The 20,359-nt window shown below is 29.9% G+C and overlaps 1 protein-coding gene across 1 annotated transcript in view; it reads left to right on the forward strand.

Annotated features, from left to right (window-relative positions):
* LOC127735931 (kinesin-like protein KIF2A) overlaps positions 1-17,081 on the forward strand; it is a 32,192-nt gene extending 15,111 nt beyond the window's left edge. The window contains exons 11-21 of the mRNA XM_052246378.1: positions 2,995-3,083; positions 4,153-4,370; positions 4,848-4,894; positions 5,150-5,238; positions 6,498-6,608; positions 7,699-7,766; positions 8,940-9,066; positions 10,296-10,397; positions 11,506-11,578; positions 12,360-12,422; positions 12,789-17,081. Coding sequence (XP_052102338.1) covers positions 2,995-3,083; positions 4,153-4,370; positions 4,848-4,894; positions 5,150-5,238; positions 6,498-6,608; positions 7,699-7,766; positions 8,940-9,066; positions 10,296-10,397; positions 11,506-11,578; positions 12,360-12,422; positions 12,789-12,865 — 1,064 coding nt within the window. The 3' untranslated portion in view covers positions 12,866-17,081. The remainder of the gene's footprint in view (positions 1-2,994; positions 3,084-4,152; positions 4,371-4,847; positions 4,895-5,149; positions 5,239-6,497; positions 6,609-7,698; positions 7,767-8,939; positions 9,067-10,295; positions 10,398-11,505; positions 11,579-12,359; positions 12,423-12,788) is intronic.
* Positions 17,082-20,359: the final 3,278 nt, after the last annotated feature.

Genomic DNA, 20,359 nt, shown 5'->3' on the forward strand with positions numbered 1-20,359 from the left:
TGCTCACAAAGGGGAGGTGGGAGTAGAATTTCGAGCAAGATAAGTCAATTTAAAAGATATTTGTGCACTCTGTTTACATCCACTAAAATCACGGAGTAAAATTCTATGTACAACATTTCAAAGCACCACAATAAAATCCATAAAAATGTAATACTAGTACAATGAATTATTATCTTGCCGAGAATTTATATGCCACACATCTGATATATTCCTTTCTTGTCATTTTATCTTTTCTATACTTGTTGTACTTGCCAATAACGAAAGCCATCTTTTCTTTCTCGTGTCAAAACGAAGTTCTCGTACAATATGACCAAAATTATCTTAAACATAAGGGAACACTATTTATATCCATATATTACCATGCAATATACATTCTAGGTTTACTACATGTACATGTATTTACTCGTATAGCAAATAAAGTATCGGGCTAGTGATAAAAAAAATAAAATAGGCGCTAATGAAAGAATCAAATCGGCGCAAATTAAAGATCGATTTTTTGTTTAAATCGGCGCAAATCTCGTACGCCCGTGTAACTTTACACTGGTAAATTTATATGACTTACGCTTAGAATTTTAACTTAATATGTGATTTTCAAAACTGAGTTTTCAGAAGGATAGGCCGATAAACAATACTTTCTAGAAGTTTCGATATACTGGCAACGTATGCATGTTGAGATTATCTTATTTCTCGTAAAATAATGGTGATCTTGCAATGAAGTTAAATTTTATCTATACTGCTTAATTGACAAAATCTTATAGTAAAAATAAAAATGATAAAGGTTCATTGTCTTTTGTCATTTGTTTCATTTCAAATTGTCTCAAGGAGAAATGATAAAGATTTCGCCTGATCTCACAGAAGCTTAAGGCAAAAAATATAAGAAATTAATATACTCAGTGAATGTAAATTAAAATAAAAATTTACGGTTTTTAAAACTAAAATTTAACTTATGACAAAAACAATTGCTTCAAGAATAAGATCAAACATAAAATTTCTCACTTTCAAAAAGCTACAATGACCGGAAAGATTGAAAACAAATTTCGATTTTCAATGCCTGCAATCTATACATACAACCTTGTCTTTGTTTTAATTTCCAAAATGAGCTATTTAGATTCATAATATTTCATCCTGTTTTGAGAAATACTTTATAGTTTTCAACGGAAAATTATTTCTTAAATTCTAAATCATTTTTTGAATTAAAAACTTATTTGTATTTTATATTTACTGTCTCGTTTATTCAAAACACGTGAGGTAGTAATAACGGGGATCGTATTTTATGATAGGTTAAATGGATGTAAAATGTTTTAGAATCAAAAAATTTAATTCATATATTATACCTATAATTTTAATTTTCTTATATTTTAAATATTCAGAAATAATGAATCCACGAACTAGATGGAATAATTTGTATACGCTCGTCTTAGTCGGGACACATAATAGTATAAAGAAGTCCGTCCGTGCTAATGTCTGTCCGTCTGTCAACAGTAGCGAAAGAGTGCGTTAGGGCGAAGTTCTGAAATTGACGCGACAAAAAAACCCACACATCTGGTCTAATATAGTCAAATAGTCTGTAAGTAAGCCAGTGTCGTCTTTCATTTCTCTTTTTATTTTCAATGATTTTGCTAATGAGAGGGAGAGGACAAAAACAGACTTTCCTTTCTAAAGCGTCGTAAAAGGTTATTTTGAACAATTTTTCATTCCGACGGATGGTGTTTCTGAAGGTTAAATTTGTGCGGCAACAACATCATGAGATCTGATACTGATACATACATGTGATCTCTTGTATTACCGGATAATAAAGTAGGTGAATATAGTTGTTATTCTTGATTATTGAAAATTTAAATGTGGGTTTCAAACGTCCAATTTGCATTTTTTTTCAAACAGTGCGCCAGCAAGGAAAACTTGTACTATGACGTCAGATTGAATGTTCTGAAGAAAGACTACTCTTTTCTTCAAAACGAGCGAGAAAAAAACATGAAAATTAATCACAACTTTTTTGAAAGGTCGGTGACATATACATTTTTTTGCTTTATTTTGAAGAGTACACATGGCACTTTCTTTCTTGAAATTTTTATGAAAAAAATCACTGGTAGATATTTTTTAATACTTGAAACGTTTTTCATTCTTGCGTTTTATTTTTGGCGGGAATGAAATAAATCATATTTTTTAAGATCAAAACAATAAGAGTCTTAAACTCTTGAACCTGTATTTGATAGACACAAATCTACTGTTTAACATGAAACAAGAATTATGCTTGTAGGTTTGATATAATGGGATTTTTTGAGAGTTTAAATAACAAGCAAATATCATGTTAATATTCGGGAAAACACGAAACTGAGGTTGCTATAGTGACAAAACTAAGTCGGTGACCCCCAATTTTTTTTATCATATTTTGTTCCTCAAATCATGAAATACCTTCACACAAAATTTTAAGGAAAAATCACTGGTAGAACTGAATAGGCTGTTTGGTCTTTAAAGTATGATTTGACAGCTCTTTAAACATTGACCACAAGCATAGATAATCATAATTTTATGTGAGGTTTTGTATTTTTCCCATTTCAGAGTTTCCTGTTTGATCTTGAGACATAATCACATGACTTTATAATTAAGAGACATGTAATAAATTTGTTTATCATTGTCTTACAAAGATCATAATCACATGACTTTATTATTAATTAAGAGACATGTAATAACTTTGTATATCTTTGTCTTACATAGACCATAATCACATGACTTTATTATTAATTAAGAGACATGAAATAACTTTGTATATCTTTGTCTTACATAGACCATAATCACATGACTTTATTATAAATTAAGAGGGGACATGAAATAATTTTGTATATCTTTGTCTTACATAGACCATAATCACATGACTTTATTTAAAATAGAGAGAATGTAATAACATTGTTTATCTTTGTCTTACAAAGACCATAATCACATGACTTTATTTAAAATAGATAGAATGTAATAACATTGTTTATCTTTGTCTTACAGCTAGAGATGTGTTCAAACTTTACCATTCCAAGTATAAGAAATCAGATCTTACAGTTCATTCAAGTTTCTTTGAGATTTATAGTGGTAAAGTAAGTAGTTTGTCACAGGTCAATGAGATGTTAAATTATTGGTAGCAAAATATTCAAGGTCAAATCGTAGGTACAGAAAAAAAGGTTAATTTATTTAGAAGCAGAACAAGCATGACAAGTTTTAATAATAATCCTATCATTACAGAATTTAATAACGAAAATCACAACAACACAATGTAATAGAATTGTCTTCTATAATGATAAAAGTATACCATTAAATGCTGTAATAAGTAAGAAATAGAATTATAAATGCACTCATTAAAAAGAAGCTTTACACAAGGTCCCATGTATTCCAATCAGATTCAATCTATTTTAACCTAAACACCTGGTAGGCTTAAGAAAATGAGTTATGTACGTGACTGCATTGTAAAATTGATTACAGAAGTCTATATGACTGTGTTTATTGCTTCTGTTTATGGTTTACCTGTTGCTGTTTTCAAAAAGAATCTTACAAGAAAAAATACTTGTATGTCTTGAATATTTTATTATAAATATTGTCAATTTTAGTCATAAAATGTCGACTTATCTGCCATCCTGAGGTAGAAATCACTTCATTGTAATTGAACCCAAGAAAAGCAAAGGAAGTTATGATGCCATTTTGATGCAAGATCGTGTAATAAAGTATTCTACTCAGAACAATATTCATATAACAACCATATAGTATCAAGGCTTTGCTATGTCACAAAATTTTTTATATGACAATTTGAGATGAAAGTAAGAAAAAAATTGTTCCAACTATGTATGATAAAACAATTTTTAAAGACCTAATAAAATGTGTTGAAAAACTGATAATCAGTACTCATTTATATGATACATTTGCATAAATGTATACCACAGTATATCTGGTATGACTACTGATTAAATACTTTGATTGATTGTAAGCAGGAAGGAAAAACAGAACAGTATCTTTGTTCTTTAAAATATTTGTTGACAAAGGATAGATGACATTGAAACTTAGAGGATAATTTATATATATAGCAAGATATAAGTTAGTATTTACCTTAAGAAAATGCATAAGGAGAAAGAATTCACATTGCCTTTTTAATGAGACCTGTCCTATCTTTTTCAGGTGTTTGATTTATTGAATAAGAAATTAAAATTACGAGTATTAGAGGACCACAAAGCTCAAGTGCAAGTGGTAGGACTTAAGGAAGAAGCCATAGACAGTGTCGATGATGTTTTACGACTTATACAACATGGTAATAATGTACGGACATCAGGACAGACATCGGCCAATCAACATTCTTCTCGATCACATGCAGTATTCCAGATTTTTGTACGGAAAAGGTACATGACATACAGAAAAAAGGACATTCCACGAATTTTAAACTATCACTTTTTTCTACGATTATCACAATTCTTAATCATAAAATCTGCTGTTAAAACTCAATTTTCCAATAAATGGATAAACAGTCAAATATGGCATATGAAAACTGCTGACGAGGTTCTTGTCTTGGTATAGGCACACGAAAATGTTGCAGGGTTTGTGGTTCAGTCTTAAAATACCTTAGATATAACAGTTAAGAATAATAACATTAAGCAATTTGTTTCATGATGTGTATGTTTTTCATGGTATGAAAGTCAACATTAATATCACCATCAAAATCATGTATGAATTATGTAAACCAGCAGAAAACAGAGTAAATGTTTACTTTCAGTATGTATATGTCATTGAATGTACATAAAGATACTTTGAATTCATCATGGATCAGATGTAAATAAATATGAGAAAGTCTGTAAAATAATGACTTTATAATATTTCAGGAGTAATGGTAGATTGCATGGTAAATTTTCTTTAATAGATTTGGCAGGTAAGTTGTTATGTCTAGTTTGTAATCTTTATTTTTTTCTTGCATTGTTCACATTTTCTGTAAATCATATAAAAATTGCCATTATGTTTTAATCATACAGGAATCAACGATACTATTTAGATTATTAATATTAACACATTTATTTTATTCTATTTGACATTTTCTCTCATGATATCAGAAAATTGATTTTTAAAGATTTTGCAAAATGAAATAACTTATTGGATTTGATCTTGAAACTTGTAACTATATTTTCAGGTAATGAACGAGGTGCTGATACATCAAGTTCAGACAGACAGACAAGGATGGAAGGTGCAGAAATCAACAAAAGTTTGTTAGCATTAAAGGTATTTATAATAATAAAGTTTGATAGCATATTCTGTTTCTCCATGTATATTTCAATGAAAGTTTGTAATGTATATTCAACTATGTGGCCAGGTCAAATATAATGGCTTAAAGAAATTAACAAAAGGTTTTTACAATAAAATGTATAAATAATGTAAGGTTATGTACATGAAAGAATGTGAGAAGATGATTAGTGGATAAGACATATTAAGAAATATAGATTTTACCACTACAACAAATGTTAAGATATTTCTCCACTCGAGGCAGTTAAATTTTAATTTTTAAAGCGAGAGGCTTTCTTAGCTTTTTAAATAATCAAAATTTAGCTATTGAGAGTGAGAAATATCGTAACACATGAGTTATAGGGTGGAATCTGTTTCTCTTATGATTTTTAGACTATATCTAAACAAAGTTTATCCTTCCTTTCCAAAGATTTGCAGAAAGTTGTGTTTTTTATATGTAACATCGTCAGGCATGGTCGCCTTTTTTCATGACGTCACAATAGGAAACTCAGAAGAAATCAAGAAAATTTGACGTCGTAATTAAATTTCGACCAATCATTTGCCGAGAACAGATATTTCACTAGTGAGGAGAACATTTTTTTCACAATCAGTTGGGAAATGTGAAAGTAGTGAAAAAATTAGAAAAACATATGATACTCATAAAAATGAAGTATGGAAACTCGACAGTAAATAAATTTAATGTACATTCCTTAAACCACTGTTCAAATCTATGGAAGATCGTTAGTTTTAAACAGATTATGGTTTGTGATTAGGTCTTTGTGAACATTTCACTGGTTATCCTACCATTCAGTAGTCCCTTATTGGACCAAACAGTAATAAAGTTTTTTTCAGAATTTTTGAATTAAATTTGCATTTTTGGCATTGTAAGTTTTTAGCATTACACATTTTTTAATATTTTCTTGTAGGCTTTTGCGATTATGCTCCATAAATAAGTCATAAAAGACTTTCCACTTTCCTTGTATTTTATCAGCCCTGGCAGTTTACAGCAAGTCCATTATGTTTCTTTTACATATTCTAGACAATCATGTTACTCTTTGTTTTCTTGTCAGTAACCTATGCATTTATTACATTTATAACATTATTATAGTAGCAGGTTTAAAAAAAGGAAATATATTATTTTTGGTTATTTTTGTCATTGGGGTACTGTCTCTGAATAGTTTTATTGATGTTTTCAGGATTTAAGATATTTGTAATTTTATTTATATGAATGTGACCATAGGTTATGTTTTGCATTACAGGAATGTATAAGAAAATTGAGCCAGAAAGGAGCTCATCAACCATTCAGAGCTAGTAAACTTACTCAGGTCCTTCGGGATTCATTTATTGGAGAAAATTCCAGGACATGTATGGTAAGTTATTTACCAGTTAAGCATGTTATGTGAAGGGCAGTGGAATCAGTTTTACCTTGTCTTGTTATCTTTGTCATTTTATAATACCTGTAGGGCCAGTTAAAATCTTTGAAAAATCACAAAATAAAACACAGGTATCGTGCTTGTTTTTGAGAAAAGTAAGACTCAAAATTGTGAATTTTTGTAATTTCATTGAAATTTTCTGATAACCTTTAGATTTCTAATTTATTTGTATTTTTGGCAATGAGATAGCCTAGTTGGCTTTATTATAAAGTTCTTATAATTGTGCGTTATTTCTTAATATTCATAGAAAATAAAAATAAATGTCAACAGTATTGTTTCATTTGAAACTTGATTAAATTTTCATATTACACTGTGTACTGCCTAGATTTTGCAATTGATGGGTGAACCTTCATTTGACTATGACTCCTGGGTCAGAGAGTGAAATTTTTTCAGGATAAAACAGGTTGAGACCAATACTCAATATTATCATCCCTAAATTGAATATAAATTTGATTTTTTCTGATTTCTAATTTAATGCCTTCTTCAATATTATATAAATGCATTATATTTTTTTGCAATAATTTCAAGATGCATAAGGGGTCATCCATAATTGTCAACCATTTTCCAAAGTGTACAAAACATACACTTTCTCAGACCCCCCACCCTCCCTCAAAAAGTGTACATTGACCATTTTCAGATTTCAAGACAAGAATTAATCATTCTTAATAAAAAGAAGATCCTATCTATTACAATTTAGTTTAATATAGAAATTTGCATTGAAAATAAACTGAAACATATCTGACTGTTTTATTTGATGACATCTATCTGTGATGCTTGTGTTTTGTCAGAATAAAGAGTATAAAGATATCGTTTTGTTGATTTGTTGGTTTTAATGAATGGGAAAAAATTCCGGAAATAAAAAAAAAAGCGTACGGTAAAAATGTTGATTTTTTAACCCCCTCCCCCCAAGTGCACATTTTGTACACTTTGGATAATGGTTGACAATTATGGATGACCCCTAAGCCATAAAGGTGGGCATATCATGTGATCCTGGGCAGCTGTTCCTATGCTTGTTTATTTTCTACAGATTGCTATGGTATCACCAGGGATGAGTTGTTGTGAGCATACATTAAACACACTACGTTATGCTGATAGGTAAATATATACACTTATTTCAACAGTTACTATTTAATTGGCTCTAATTTTAGTTATCTTACTTGTAACATAGTTGAGATGGTTAAACAGGTCCACTTGACAAATTTTGATAAGAAAATGTCAGCATTATGTCTTCAGATAAATTCTGATAAGAAAATGTCAGCATTATGTCTTCAGATAAATTCTGATAAGAAAATGTCAGCATTATGCCTTCAGATAAATTCTGATAAGAAAATGTCAGCATTATGTCTTCAGATAAATTCTGATAAGAAAATGTCAGCATTATGCCTTCAAATAAACTTTAGGAATGTATATCCTTCAGATAAACTTTAGGAATGTATATCTATGATGCGTTGTCTACTGTGAGAAATATGCATCTGAGTTATAAGTTTCCTTTACAACATAAACAACACTTAACCATAGTGTCTCTCGGCAGCAATTTTCACATAAATTTCTTACAAGAAAAAATACTTGTAAAAAGTACAGAAAATTTCAGTTTAAAGCATTTGTTTTTGTTGCGATTGTTGAAAAATGGACAGAAATGTGAGTTTAATTATTGCAATGTCAAGAAATGTGGCATACAAATAATGCTTTGAAAAATTAAAATCCATGTTTTCCTTCTTGCTATTAAACTTATCCTGTTACAATTATCATAATAATAACCATTGATAGAATTTGTGAATTTACAGTATATACTATTCAGCAGTTCAGTATGGCTAGCACAGAATATTTAACGGGATTTTGTGTGTTACAAATTTTTGTAAAAGATGCAATTAATGGATTATGTTTATAATAAGAACAATTAAATTGTGCCAAGATTGTAAAGGTGAAATTGACACTGCATTTTATTTGTATACATAACTGATAGAAAATTATATACTAGTGTTGTAATATAACTGCCAATATCTAGGTAATACTATCTAGTGAGGACAAGTTTTTAATTTGTTTAAATATTAAAATTACAATATTTACTACACTAAATTTACAACTAAGATTGAGAAAGTATGAGATCTATGTGAGGATATGAATGCTTCTTATCATCTAATTTGTTAAATTCAAGTGATCACTATCATGATTATGGTGTTCTATGTTTAATACCAAAATGCAAGGATTGGAACATTTCTTGTTCCCTGCTAATAAAATTAGGTTGAAATGTTATACTTTCCTTTATAGAGTAAAAGAACTTGGTCCAGGAGGGCCAGTGGAGGGAAAACCAGCTGAAGTAGCTTTACCCAACAACTATAACCTTGGAGCAATGTCTCCTCAAAACAGTGATCTGGTGTTACTGAGAACCACTAATGTAAGTTGCACTCCTCAGAATGATTTTCTGAGGGCTCCCTTGTTTACATTTCAATTTTGACATTATTTATTTGTTTTTAAATTGCTCATTTACCATACAAATTAACCTATAATGTGATTGGTTACATTACAATATGTGGGATATAGAACTTTCTTGCTGTTTAAACTTTCAGTCAAATTTCATGACTATATTGGTGTTGATAACCCCTTGTAATTGGTTGGTCAAATCTTGTTTATCATTGACTATTATATGATGGATGTTGATTGGTCAAATCTTGTTTATCATTGACTGTTATATAATGGATGATGGTTGGTGGAATCTTGTTTATCATTGTCTGTTATATGATGGGTGTTGGTTGGTGGAATCTTGTTTATCATTGACTGTTATATGATGGGTGTTGGTTGGCCAAATTTTGTTTATCATTGACTGTTATATGATGGGTGTTGGTTGGTCAAATCTTGTTTATCATTGACTGTTATATAATAAATGTTGGTTGGTCAAATCTTGTTTATCATTGACTGTTATATAATAAATGTTGGTTGGTCAAATCTTGTTTATCATTGACTGTTATATAATGGATGATGGTTGATGGAATCTTGTTTATCATTGACTGTTATATGATGGGTGTTGGTTGGTGGAATCTTGTTTGTCATTGACTGTTATATGATGGGTGTTGGTTCGCCAAATTTTGTTTATCATTGACTGTTATATGATGGGTGTTGGTTGGCCAAATCTTGTTTATCATTGACTGTTATATAATGGATGTTGGTTGGTGGAATCTTGTTTATCATTGACTGTTATATAATAAATGTTGGTTGGTCAAATCTTGTTTATCATTGACTGATATATGATAGATGTTGGTTGGTGGAATCTTGTTTATCATTGACTGCTATATGATGGGTGTTGGTTGGTCAAATCTTGTTTATCATTGACTGTTATATGATGGATGTTGGTTGGTGGAATCTTGTTTATCATTGACTGATATATATTGGGTGTTGGCTGGTCAAATCTTGTTTATCATTGACTGTTATATGATGGGTGTTGGTGGAATCTTGTTTATCATTGACTGTTATATGATGGGTGTTGGTTGGTCAAATCTTGTTTATCATTGACTGTTATATGATGGATGTTGATTTGTTTCTACATCAGTTCATATCATACAATAAATTGTTATTATGGCAATGGAAAATCTCATATGAATAAAGTAAATGTTTTATATCTGTTGACAGCAAGAAGAGGTGACTGATGATATGTTAACATTCCATGAAGCTGTAAATCATATGCAGGAACTAGAGGAAGACATTATAGACGATCACAAAACTCTGATAGAGGTATGTTACACAAAACCCTGATTGAGGTATGTTGTATTCAGGATCATGTCTTATTTAATGTTTTGCTTCAATAGTGATATCAAAACAGAATCAGTTGGAAATAAAACTTATTATTGCATTAGCTGAATGAAGTTCTATAATTTTACTCCACAATAGGTGTTGTCAAGATATTGTTAATGATGTTGAAATTAAACAAAGTCAGAACTTGTTGAAAAAGATATAGTTCCTTGCATTTTGTATTTAAATACATTAAAATTCCACGTAATAAAGGATAACTATTCAAATGTAAAAAAAAATATTCACGTCATGACCGAACAACAGTGATAAATTTGATGACAATTTTGAGAACATTTATAGAACTTTCCAGAGAACATTTGAGAATGAGGTAAAAAAAAATAGCTATCAGCCTTGGTCTTTATAGTGATGAGATAATTATTTTATGTATGTCTGTGTAAAAAGGACATATTTTGGTATCCCATTGTTAGTCAATGTGTCATTTCATTCAAGCATGTCTCAAGATAACTAAAAATCTGTTTTAACTTATCCTTGTGAAATATTCACATAGTGTTTGGTTCCATAAAGACCAGCTGCTCTTGATTTTGTGATTTTGAGTTAGGCCATTAAAGAGAGGATGTGAACTATTTTAAAATGATAATAAAATATTTGGTTCCAAGAAAACCAGCTCCTTTTGTCATCAGGTTAAACCATTTTTGTTCAACTTTAATATGATAATATTTAGTTTTATTTCATCTAATCTCAGGAAATTTTGACACATTATAATGAGTGATAAAATTGAGTCCTTCCATTTCACAATTGTTATTTAATTTTTAAGTAAAATGTAGTGTTATCTCACCTGACCCTAAAGGACAAGAAAATGTTATTATAGAGTAAAAATGAAAAAGAATTTAAAAGTGTTACGGTAAATCAATGTTGTGTACAATTATTATTATGAAACTGTGATAATTTATCATATGCAACATTTAACACATTTTCAGAAAAGTGTAAGAAAAAAATTATGCTATCCATAAGAAAGACAATAACCGACAAATTTACAACATATCAGTTGTGAAGAGAGTATGAGAACGTTATTTTATTGTTATATTTTTAGAATACCCAAAAATGGACGACAGAAGATAAAAAACTTGCAAAAATGACGGATGAAGTGGATTATGACGTTGAAGGTATTATTGATTGTAACAAGATCACAATAATAGGAAGTTAATCCGTGATATTATAAAATCAGGAACAGGACTCCTTATAAATGATCTTACTTATTTATACCCAGATATGGGTCAGGAACAAGACTCCTTATGAACGATCTTCACCTATTTATACCCAGATATGGGTCAGGAACAGGACTCTTTATAAACGATCTTCACCTATTTATACCCAGGTATGGGTCAGGAACAGGACTCCTTATAAACGATCTTCACCTATTTATACCCAGATATGGGTCAGGAACAGGACTCCTTATAAACGATCTTCACCTATTTATACCCAGATATGGGTCAGGAACAGGACTCCTTATAAACGATCTTACCTATTTATACCCAGATATGGGTCAGGAACAGGACTCCTTATAAACGATCTTCACCTATTTATACCCAGATATGGGTCAGGAACATATAAACTATTTTCATCTGTCTACACTTGTCCACACATAAGTAAAGATAAAAAGTATGTTTGTGTTGAATGGGCTTTGTAACCACAATGGGATATGTATATTGGATAGGTTAACATGAGAGAAAACACATAAAACACCATGATACTATCACACAAAGATACCAGGACTTATTATAAAAATAGAGATTTTAGTGTTGATTTTTTCTGATTGTGGCTTTATGATTTTCTGTATAATTACCAAATAGAAAGTCTGTGCAGATGAAATACTGTTGATGACATTGTGAAGGTTGTGTTTTATTTTTTTGTGCTTTATGTATATATGAAAGTTTTATATTTCAGCATATGCAAAGCAATTAGATACATTATTAGCAAGAAAGATACAGGCTCTTACACAGTTACGAGGTAAGAATTGTTCTCTGCCATGTAGACATTCTGTTTAAAAAGAACGGTTTTATAGAAACCATTGAAACTGAAATAGTAAATTTTTTTTTAAGAATTAGTATTACTCATAATGCATAAAGCTAATATTGTAGTAAAATACAATCATCTAGATTTAGCCTTTCTAAGGTTTTGTCAATTTTGTCTAACCATGCTAAAATTTAAGTTGGTCTGTTGGCTAATTTTGCATCACTTTAATGTGCAATGTTACGCTCCATTCTCTGCATTTCCTTGATCAGTAACACAACAGAACAAAAATATTCAAAATAGTGTTAGATAGCCATGTAAAGTAGAAATATTATTTTATTGTACGACTATCTGTATTTACAGAAAAGGTAGCAGGTTTTAGAAAAGAGATACAGGAAGAGGAAAATCTAAGTAAAAACATGAAAGCTAAGAAGAAATGAATCATTTGCTGAAGGACCAGTCATTATGCAATCTGTCATCTTACTCAGTATTCCTAATGATACAGCGCCATCATATCATTTGATAAAACTGCACATGTAATAATTCACATGTAATCAAACTGGTATATCTGTCCGTGAGGTCAAATCATGTGATGATTGAGAGAGAGGGAGAAAGAGTTTTAGAGGTTGTTCATCTGTGATACTTTAAGCTTATTTTGTAGTAAAATACAATCATCTAGATAGTTACAATTTTTCTGCTATCACATAAATATGTTATCACAATCATATGTTGTAGTATAAGAAAAGATCATTCTTAAGGTGAAGTGACAGACAATTATGCTTAATTTTGAAGAAAGATTAATAGTTTCATCTGGACTAATATAAAACTGTAGTAATCTTATATTTTTACAAGAAGTCACAAGATCTATTGCTGCAAAATCTTCTTTAAATCTTCGTGTTACCAGATTTAGTTCATAATTTACTATGTAAATGTATACATTGTTAAATAATTAAGATTTATTTATTGTGTATATCTCAAAACTGTAGCATAATCTTGATATTTATATTACATTTAATTTTTTTTATTTTATTTGAATGTTAGATCTATGCATTTATTTTATATGTTCTGTCTCTGTTAAGTTTCAGGTAAAACTTGTTTTCCCTTTTGCAGTATTTATAATCTATTTTTGGAACAAAATATTTATTGTGTCACTAACTTATATTTAACGTCAAAGACAAAACTTGACTATCTTTACACAGTAAGATATCAGTATTGCAGCAAAGTTGTCTTGCCATAAATCTGTGGTTTCTGCTCAGGTTTTGAATGCTTGTTGTAATTACTAGATAGAAGAACACAATCTGCACTATGTACTTTTTATTATTATTATGTATCACATAAATTTTACATATTATTTTTTATTTTGACAATAAGTGCTTATTTCTTCATGTATTATACCTATATTTGATCAAACCAGAAAATAAATTGAAGGCAGAATTTGTAAAAATGATTTTATGTAATATGTATTCCTGGAGCTTGTAAACGATCTCTACTGCTAGTCAGAACTTCTGTTTAAAGGTTTTGTGTATGTTCAAGTAATTTACAAACTCTTGGTACAGACATATTACTGAGCAAACATGGTCTCATGACCATCTCTAGAATGTTATATGGTAAATTTATAATACTTACGATTTTTTGATTAAAAAAAGTTGTTATTAATTTCATGGGGATGCGCTATTAAAGATTTGAGATTTTTGCATATTGAATAAATATATTAAATGCAGTTATATGTATAAAGTTTGTATATATTGTATTATATTGTACAGAGAGTCCATATAGAATATTGTGATCTGCATGGCTACTGTCGTGTTTCAAAGTCCTTTGTAGCGCTTAAATGCCATAGATTTACACAATCATATGTGATTTTAAAAGTGACTTTACTATTCATTAATTTATGGTCCTTATCAGAACAAAATATTTTTCATCTTTATATTCTCATTTAAAATCAGAACAAATTGAAAATAATATCCATATTTTGATTCCATTATTTTCAATTTGGTTGTCGCTCTTTGTGATATTTTACATATTATAGTATGAATTCTGTTTGTTTTGTTTATAATAATCATACTGACTTCATTAGAGTAATCACCGTAATTCATTGGGGAGTTTGTTTCAGGGAAAGTATCTACAACAAAGTATTCAATATACTTTTATTTTTTCTTAAATACAAACTTCTTTACATCAAGTATTTATGGTATTTATTTGTTTTCAAATTGGTGGGTTTTTTAAGTGAAATAATGAATTTGGAGTATTTTGTTGATAAAGACATTGAACTGTTTTATCCTGCAATCAGCCAACTAATGTGCAAATAACAGGTACACAAATTTATTTTTGTTTATATGTACTTGTAGAAATAAAGTCTCCTGTTACCCCGCTTCCATGTTAAGCAGGCTGTAATGTAGATATTTCTTTTTGCGTAACAGTTCATTATTGGATCCTCTTTGCGGTTTGTGTTTAAACGATGTTGATTTCTTTGAAAAATCAGAGATAACTATTTGAATTTAAACAACTAAAGCTTCAAGTGCCAGGTGTAAATTGCAGGATGAAAACAATATATGTACAATGTCTGATATATAAACTTGACATTTTCCGACAATGTACATATATTGTATATGTATCTTTTTTAATCTAAAAGAGTTTTTCCCTTAAATTGAATAATTTATCGTTAGTCATTGGATACAGAAAAAAACCCATTGTCATTGATTTCAGACTGAAAACTATATAGTTTAGAGTAGCACTCCTACTTTTCCAGAAATACACTCCCAATTATAATTGCTTGTGTATCATTTCATTTTAAGTTTTTGTTTACCTAATTTAAACCATAGTTATCAAGAACCAACAAAATTTCTGTATATATTTTTTTTGTGAGCTTTAAAAGTTGTCCATCTACTATATAACTTATCCTATAAGTAATGGTCAGTGTTCTCATTATAGAATGGCGACCTTTTTGATTGGACAAGTGTCAAAACCAACATTTATACCTATTGTATCGAGTTGATTTATACAATAAAAGGATCAATGATCAATTATTTATAACATTGAAAAGATAGAAAAATGAGTACTTTACATTTAAACCAAGTGAAATTAGCACCAAACATTTTTTTTATGCCCTGCCTATCATAGTAATGAGGACATTATGATTCCATTCTGTGCATCTATATGTTCATTACCCAGAAACTTTTTTTCATGCTTTAACATCCTGATCTAAACAATTACAAGTTATAGAGGAATGATATCTTGTCAATAGACATTCTGTGGATAGTTTAGAAGGTGGAAACAGAAGGAGTCTCCTTACCTTCATTTATGCATGAATGATTCTATATTTGTTTTGGCTTAAGTTGCATATCTGTAATTACAAGGTAAATAGAAATAATATTATATCAGTGGAAAAGTCTTGGATTACAATGAAGTTATATTCAACAACAAAAAGTCACATTTTTCTCCATTTTATTCCTAAATGATTCCAGTTAACATATATATATATATATGGTATGATATGATTAACTCATTTGCCCTTGCTCCTCTTTTTTTTTATCAAATTTTATTTATTTTCATATAAATCTTTTTTTAGTAGCAAAGCTGTCATTGATCCAGTTCATCTTACAGTGACCCCATTTTTTTTTTTTATATTATTTATTTAATTAAGTTCCTTTGTTAATTCAGTATATGTTTGAATAGGCCATGTTCACCTTCACAGAATTTTATTTCATTTCATCCTATAATAAATACAGTGAAATGAACAAAGTAATGATCAGTTTAAGGAATACATGAAATTCATTGTTGTTCAAGCAAATATTACAAGTTTTTCATTTGTGTTCTGATAAACACTTGAGTAATGTTTCTCTCATGTATTTAATTAGATCTAAATGCTTGTATATTTTTTGCAGTATATAAGATGTTCTATTTAGAACAGTTCTTGTCTTTCAGTCTTCATATTTTGTGATTAGATTAAATTGATAAGCTTTACTGCCATATTTTATTTTGACAGTAAAATGAATGATTTTTGTTTGGGTGGAAGTGAACAATAAATTCACGAATATAAGGTGTAATGAAAATTTGTCCGTCCATATTTTATAAATTTTGGTACTGGATAAATGCTCAACGAACTAAACTGATAAAAGATCAAAGTTTGCAATATTCCTGAACAATTTTTATTTCCAGTTGTGTCAATGTTGGTATGTAAATGTTATGAACAATTAAATAGGGCATTATTATGCACTATAACTTAGGATTTTATTGTTTACTTTTCTTCTCCACGCAAGTTATAAATGTGTGTCAACAAAAATGTTTAGATTTATTTAGAGAAATGAACACACCTAAAGAATAAATTTATATTGATTTCAATATTATATGATCTATAAAACTTCTCAACCCGGTATTTTATCTTAAAGAAAATATTAACATCATGAAAAAGAAATGGTACTGAGAAAGAACACTGCAGAGGATTTAGATTTTTTTAAAGATTTGGCATGAACCAATATGTTACACATAAAAAAGAAATTGTTTGGTTATGTAAAGCATATCTGTTAATGTTTTGGAGGAAAGTTATGATATTGATAAAGTGTATTGCTGTCATTATAATAATGCAATAATTCTTAATTTTTTGTCAGGAATTATGTCTTGCTTCTGTCACCAGACAATACAACATACTTGTTGAAATATATGGTCTTTGTTATTTTATTATGCCTTTAATACTGACTTACATACCCCATAATGTTACTACAGTGGTACCTGTGATATCAAATAATTGTAATTGGCAGTCAGAACATCAAGCAGTTGTCTAAATAAGGGAAAATAGATAGATCCCAATTTCATTATACTGTAAACCAACTAATTTTCTCAAGCGATTTATTTTCCCCTACTTTCTCGGGTCGGAAAATAACGCTAATATAAATCGTCTGGAATATGTAAAACTTTCCTAATTTAGACAGACTGTTTTCAGGTTTAAAAATATAAGTTTTCAGAATTGATTAAAATTTACCAAAGATACAAGGCTTACAATCTATAAAAAGGTTCAAGATAGGTAAGTTTTGATCCAAAATTCCACATTTTCTACTCTAGATGGATGTGTATCAAACCAATATACAGTTTCTGTCAATGTTGGACTCCGGTAATTTGTTTTTCCAAAAGAAAATTGGTCTAAATACATTTTATTACCAGATTAATTAAGCAACCTGACAAATATAATGTGGATTCATTGTTCTTTGTGGGTAACTTACTTTCCTAATTGATTTGGCCTCCCAACTGTTTTGAGGACGACTGATGTGAATCTGTGTAGAAGGAACGTGTCTGTGTGGTACCAAATTGTACTGGATCATTGCCTCTGCTGATGGGTGTTTTCTCCGGGGTAAGACCGTCCCAGCTGTCCCAGTTGTTCTTCTGACATGAAATATCATTTATACATTATTTTATGTACTGGTAAATTCACTGCTCATAAAATTGCCCATCCCCCCAAAAAAAAAATTATATAAAAAATTTTAAAAAGCCCAAAATCAAAAGGATGAAAATAAGTACCCTGCAGTGGGATAATGTATCCACAGTATGATACTTTGAGATCTTTTCCTTAATCTTAATCTGGTTTTTAAATTGTATTGAGACCAATTTACTTTTGGAAAACAATACACTTCCCAATTCTAATGTTTTAGCCATAGAAAATTTTGGCTATTCTGTTTTTTGAAAATTGATTGATGGTTCCTTGCTTGCCTAATGTCCCGTGTTAACTATTATGGTTCCTTGCTTACCTAATGTCCTGTGTTAACTATTTCATGCATATTCAGGACGAGAACAAATAAAAAAACTCCTTTAATTAGGTAGGTTTACCGAGGGGGGGATTAGGCTTGCCACTGGTAAATGAGGGTATGTTATATTGTGGAAGACTTTTTGCCTGGCAACGAGGCATCAGATTTAATATCTTCATTCTGATCTGACCTGAATGCATATTTATACACCCTGCACAACCAAAGGAACGCCCAACTTAAGCAAATATTTTACTACCCGCCTGGAGAAGTTCTCTGTCTACCGTTGGATTTCCAGAAAATTGAAGTTGTAAAATATATTTTATGCTTTTCAATTTTATTGATGAAAAAGAAAAATAAAGATTTGCTAATTCCAATAGGAGTTAGGATAAATATGGATTAATCAAAGAGCTTATATAAATGATTGTATGTAGGATATTGTTATTAAATTTTTTCATTACCTGTGATTAATGTTGCTATAGGTGAGTCATATATGCCAATTCAGTGATAGCACAAGTATGTATAGAAAATTATTCCATAAATAGAATTTGGTACACTCTTTCTATTGCTAATAAAAATAATGATTCCTGTCTTTTCTCCGGGAATGTTTGTTAAGCCACCAACAATCCACCTCGAAAATATAGTTGGTTGTAAGCCAAGAAGTGGAGGATTGCAAGACTTAGCTATTGCCTTTCAGTTTGACATGGTGGTGGATCGATACGACGACTTACCGCACTCAAAGCAAACACAAAATTATATTTTGATTTATTTTTTTCACTGGGTCTATAAATACAGCTTAGATATGAATAATTGTATTGTTTTGAAACTCTGCAACGTGCTGAAATAACCTCTAGTAGCACCCTTCCAGTGAATATATTGTTTTCGTTGCAGACCAACCAAGATGGCCAGCATTGCCTAATAAAAGTATAGTTGATGCAGTGAGCCAACTAATCTTAGTTGATTACAAGAGGCAGCATATTTATACAAGAAAACTATTCCATTAAAACGATTCTTATTCAGGGCCCTGTCAGAAAGAACACTCAGGAATAACATTTCCTACGCATTACTTTAAAACATGTAAAATATTTGCGCAATTTTTGTATCAAATGAAAGTTTAAGGATCGATGACCAGTCTAGAACCCTATATGATTTTTTATGTTAGATAATATAGAGTATGAAATTGAAAGAGCTTTTCCCAGTTTCTACGATTTTGTATTTCAGAACCTGCAGGAACCAGTGCACTCGTAAATGCAGTTAAATATATATTTTCAACCAGCCCAAACCAGGTAAAATAAGGTATATGGACTGTCAATTTGTTGAAGAGCAATGTGTACTTAAAATCATGGATTAATAGAAAGGAATGAGATCATAAATTAGGTTTCGCTCCTAAAGCATACTCAGTAGTAATGTAAAACTGTTCAGGTTGAGGTTATATATATAGTTTAAACATTATTTTATATAATTGAGACTGAATTGTCACCCTTTGTATACAATATGAAATTAGCATTGGAAGTCTATTGTAGTACCAAAGCTTGGTTTTGTTTCGGTTATGTTTTTTTTCGGGGGGGTAACTGTATCTCTACAAGCATTATATACTAATAAAATGCTATCATAATTTCTTATCAAAACTCTTAGATTGATATTTTACCATTTTGGTTTCAAATTATTAAGTGCAAAATCTGATAGATGTTGATTTACATTGGAACTATATGCAATTTATAGTCAGTCGGTTTCATTTAAACAAAAAATTATTTTATTAAGGGCAAAGAACATGTTAAAAGTTGGTGGTAGATGATTAAAATGGCGTTCTTAATTTCTTCTTGTTATTTGCATAATTACGTTTTTCTTTCAAAATCCTGTCCTGTCTTAAAACCAGGAGTTTGGATAAAGAGCCAAATACTGCAGGCTTAGAAAATTAAATTCTGTAAAAATAAGTCTTATAAAAAGCAGTGGTATATCCAATTTTATAACATCCAGTGAACATAGGTAATAGTTATGTATCTTAGTTTTTCGGTTTGTTCAGCATACTTTAATAAACTCAAAAGTTCTCGTTTCTACCAAATCCTGAAGTTGGTATTTTTATTCACGACTCTTGGTCGTAAATAAGTTTTTTTTCAAATCTCTTATTCATGCGACATGATGCTAGCAATTACTCACTGTTTTGTTCTTTTTAATCTGACTATAATCAAGTTTGAAAATGAA

The sequence above is a fragment of the Mytilus californianus genome, unplaced genomic scaffold (genome assembly GCF_021869535.1).
Source record: "Mytilus californianus isolate M0D057914Y unplaced genomic scaffold, xbMytCali1.0.p SCAF_1, whole genome shotgun sequence".
NCBI classification, from domain to species: Eukaryota; Metazoa; Mollusca; class Bivalvia; order Mytilida; family Mytilidae; genus Mytilus; species Mytilus californianus.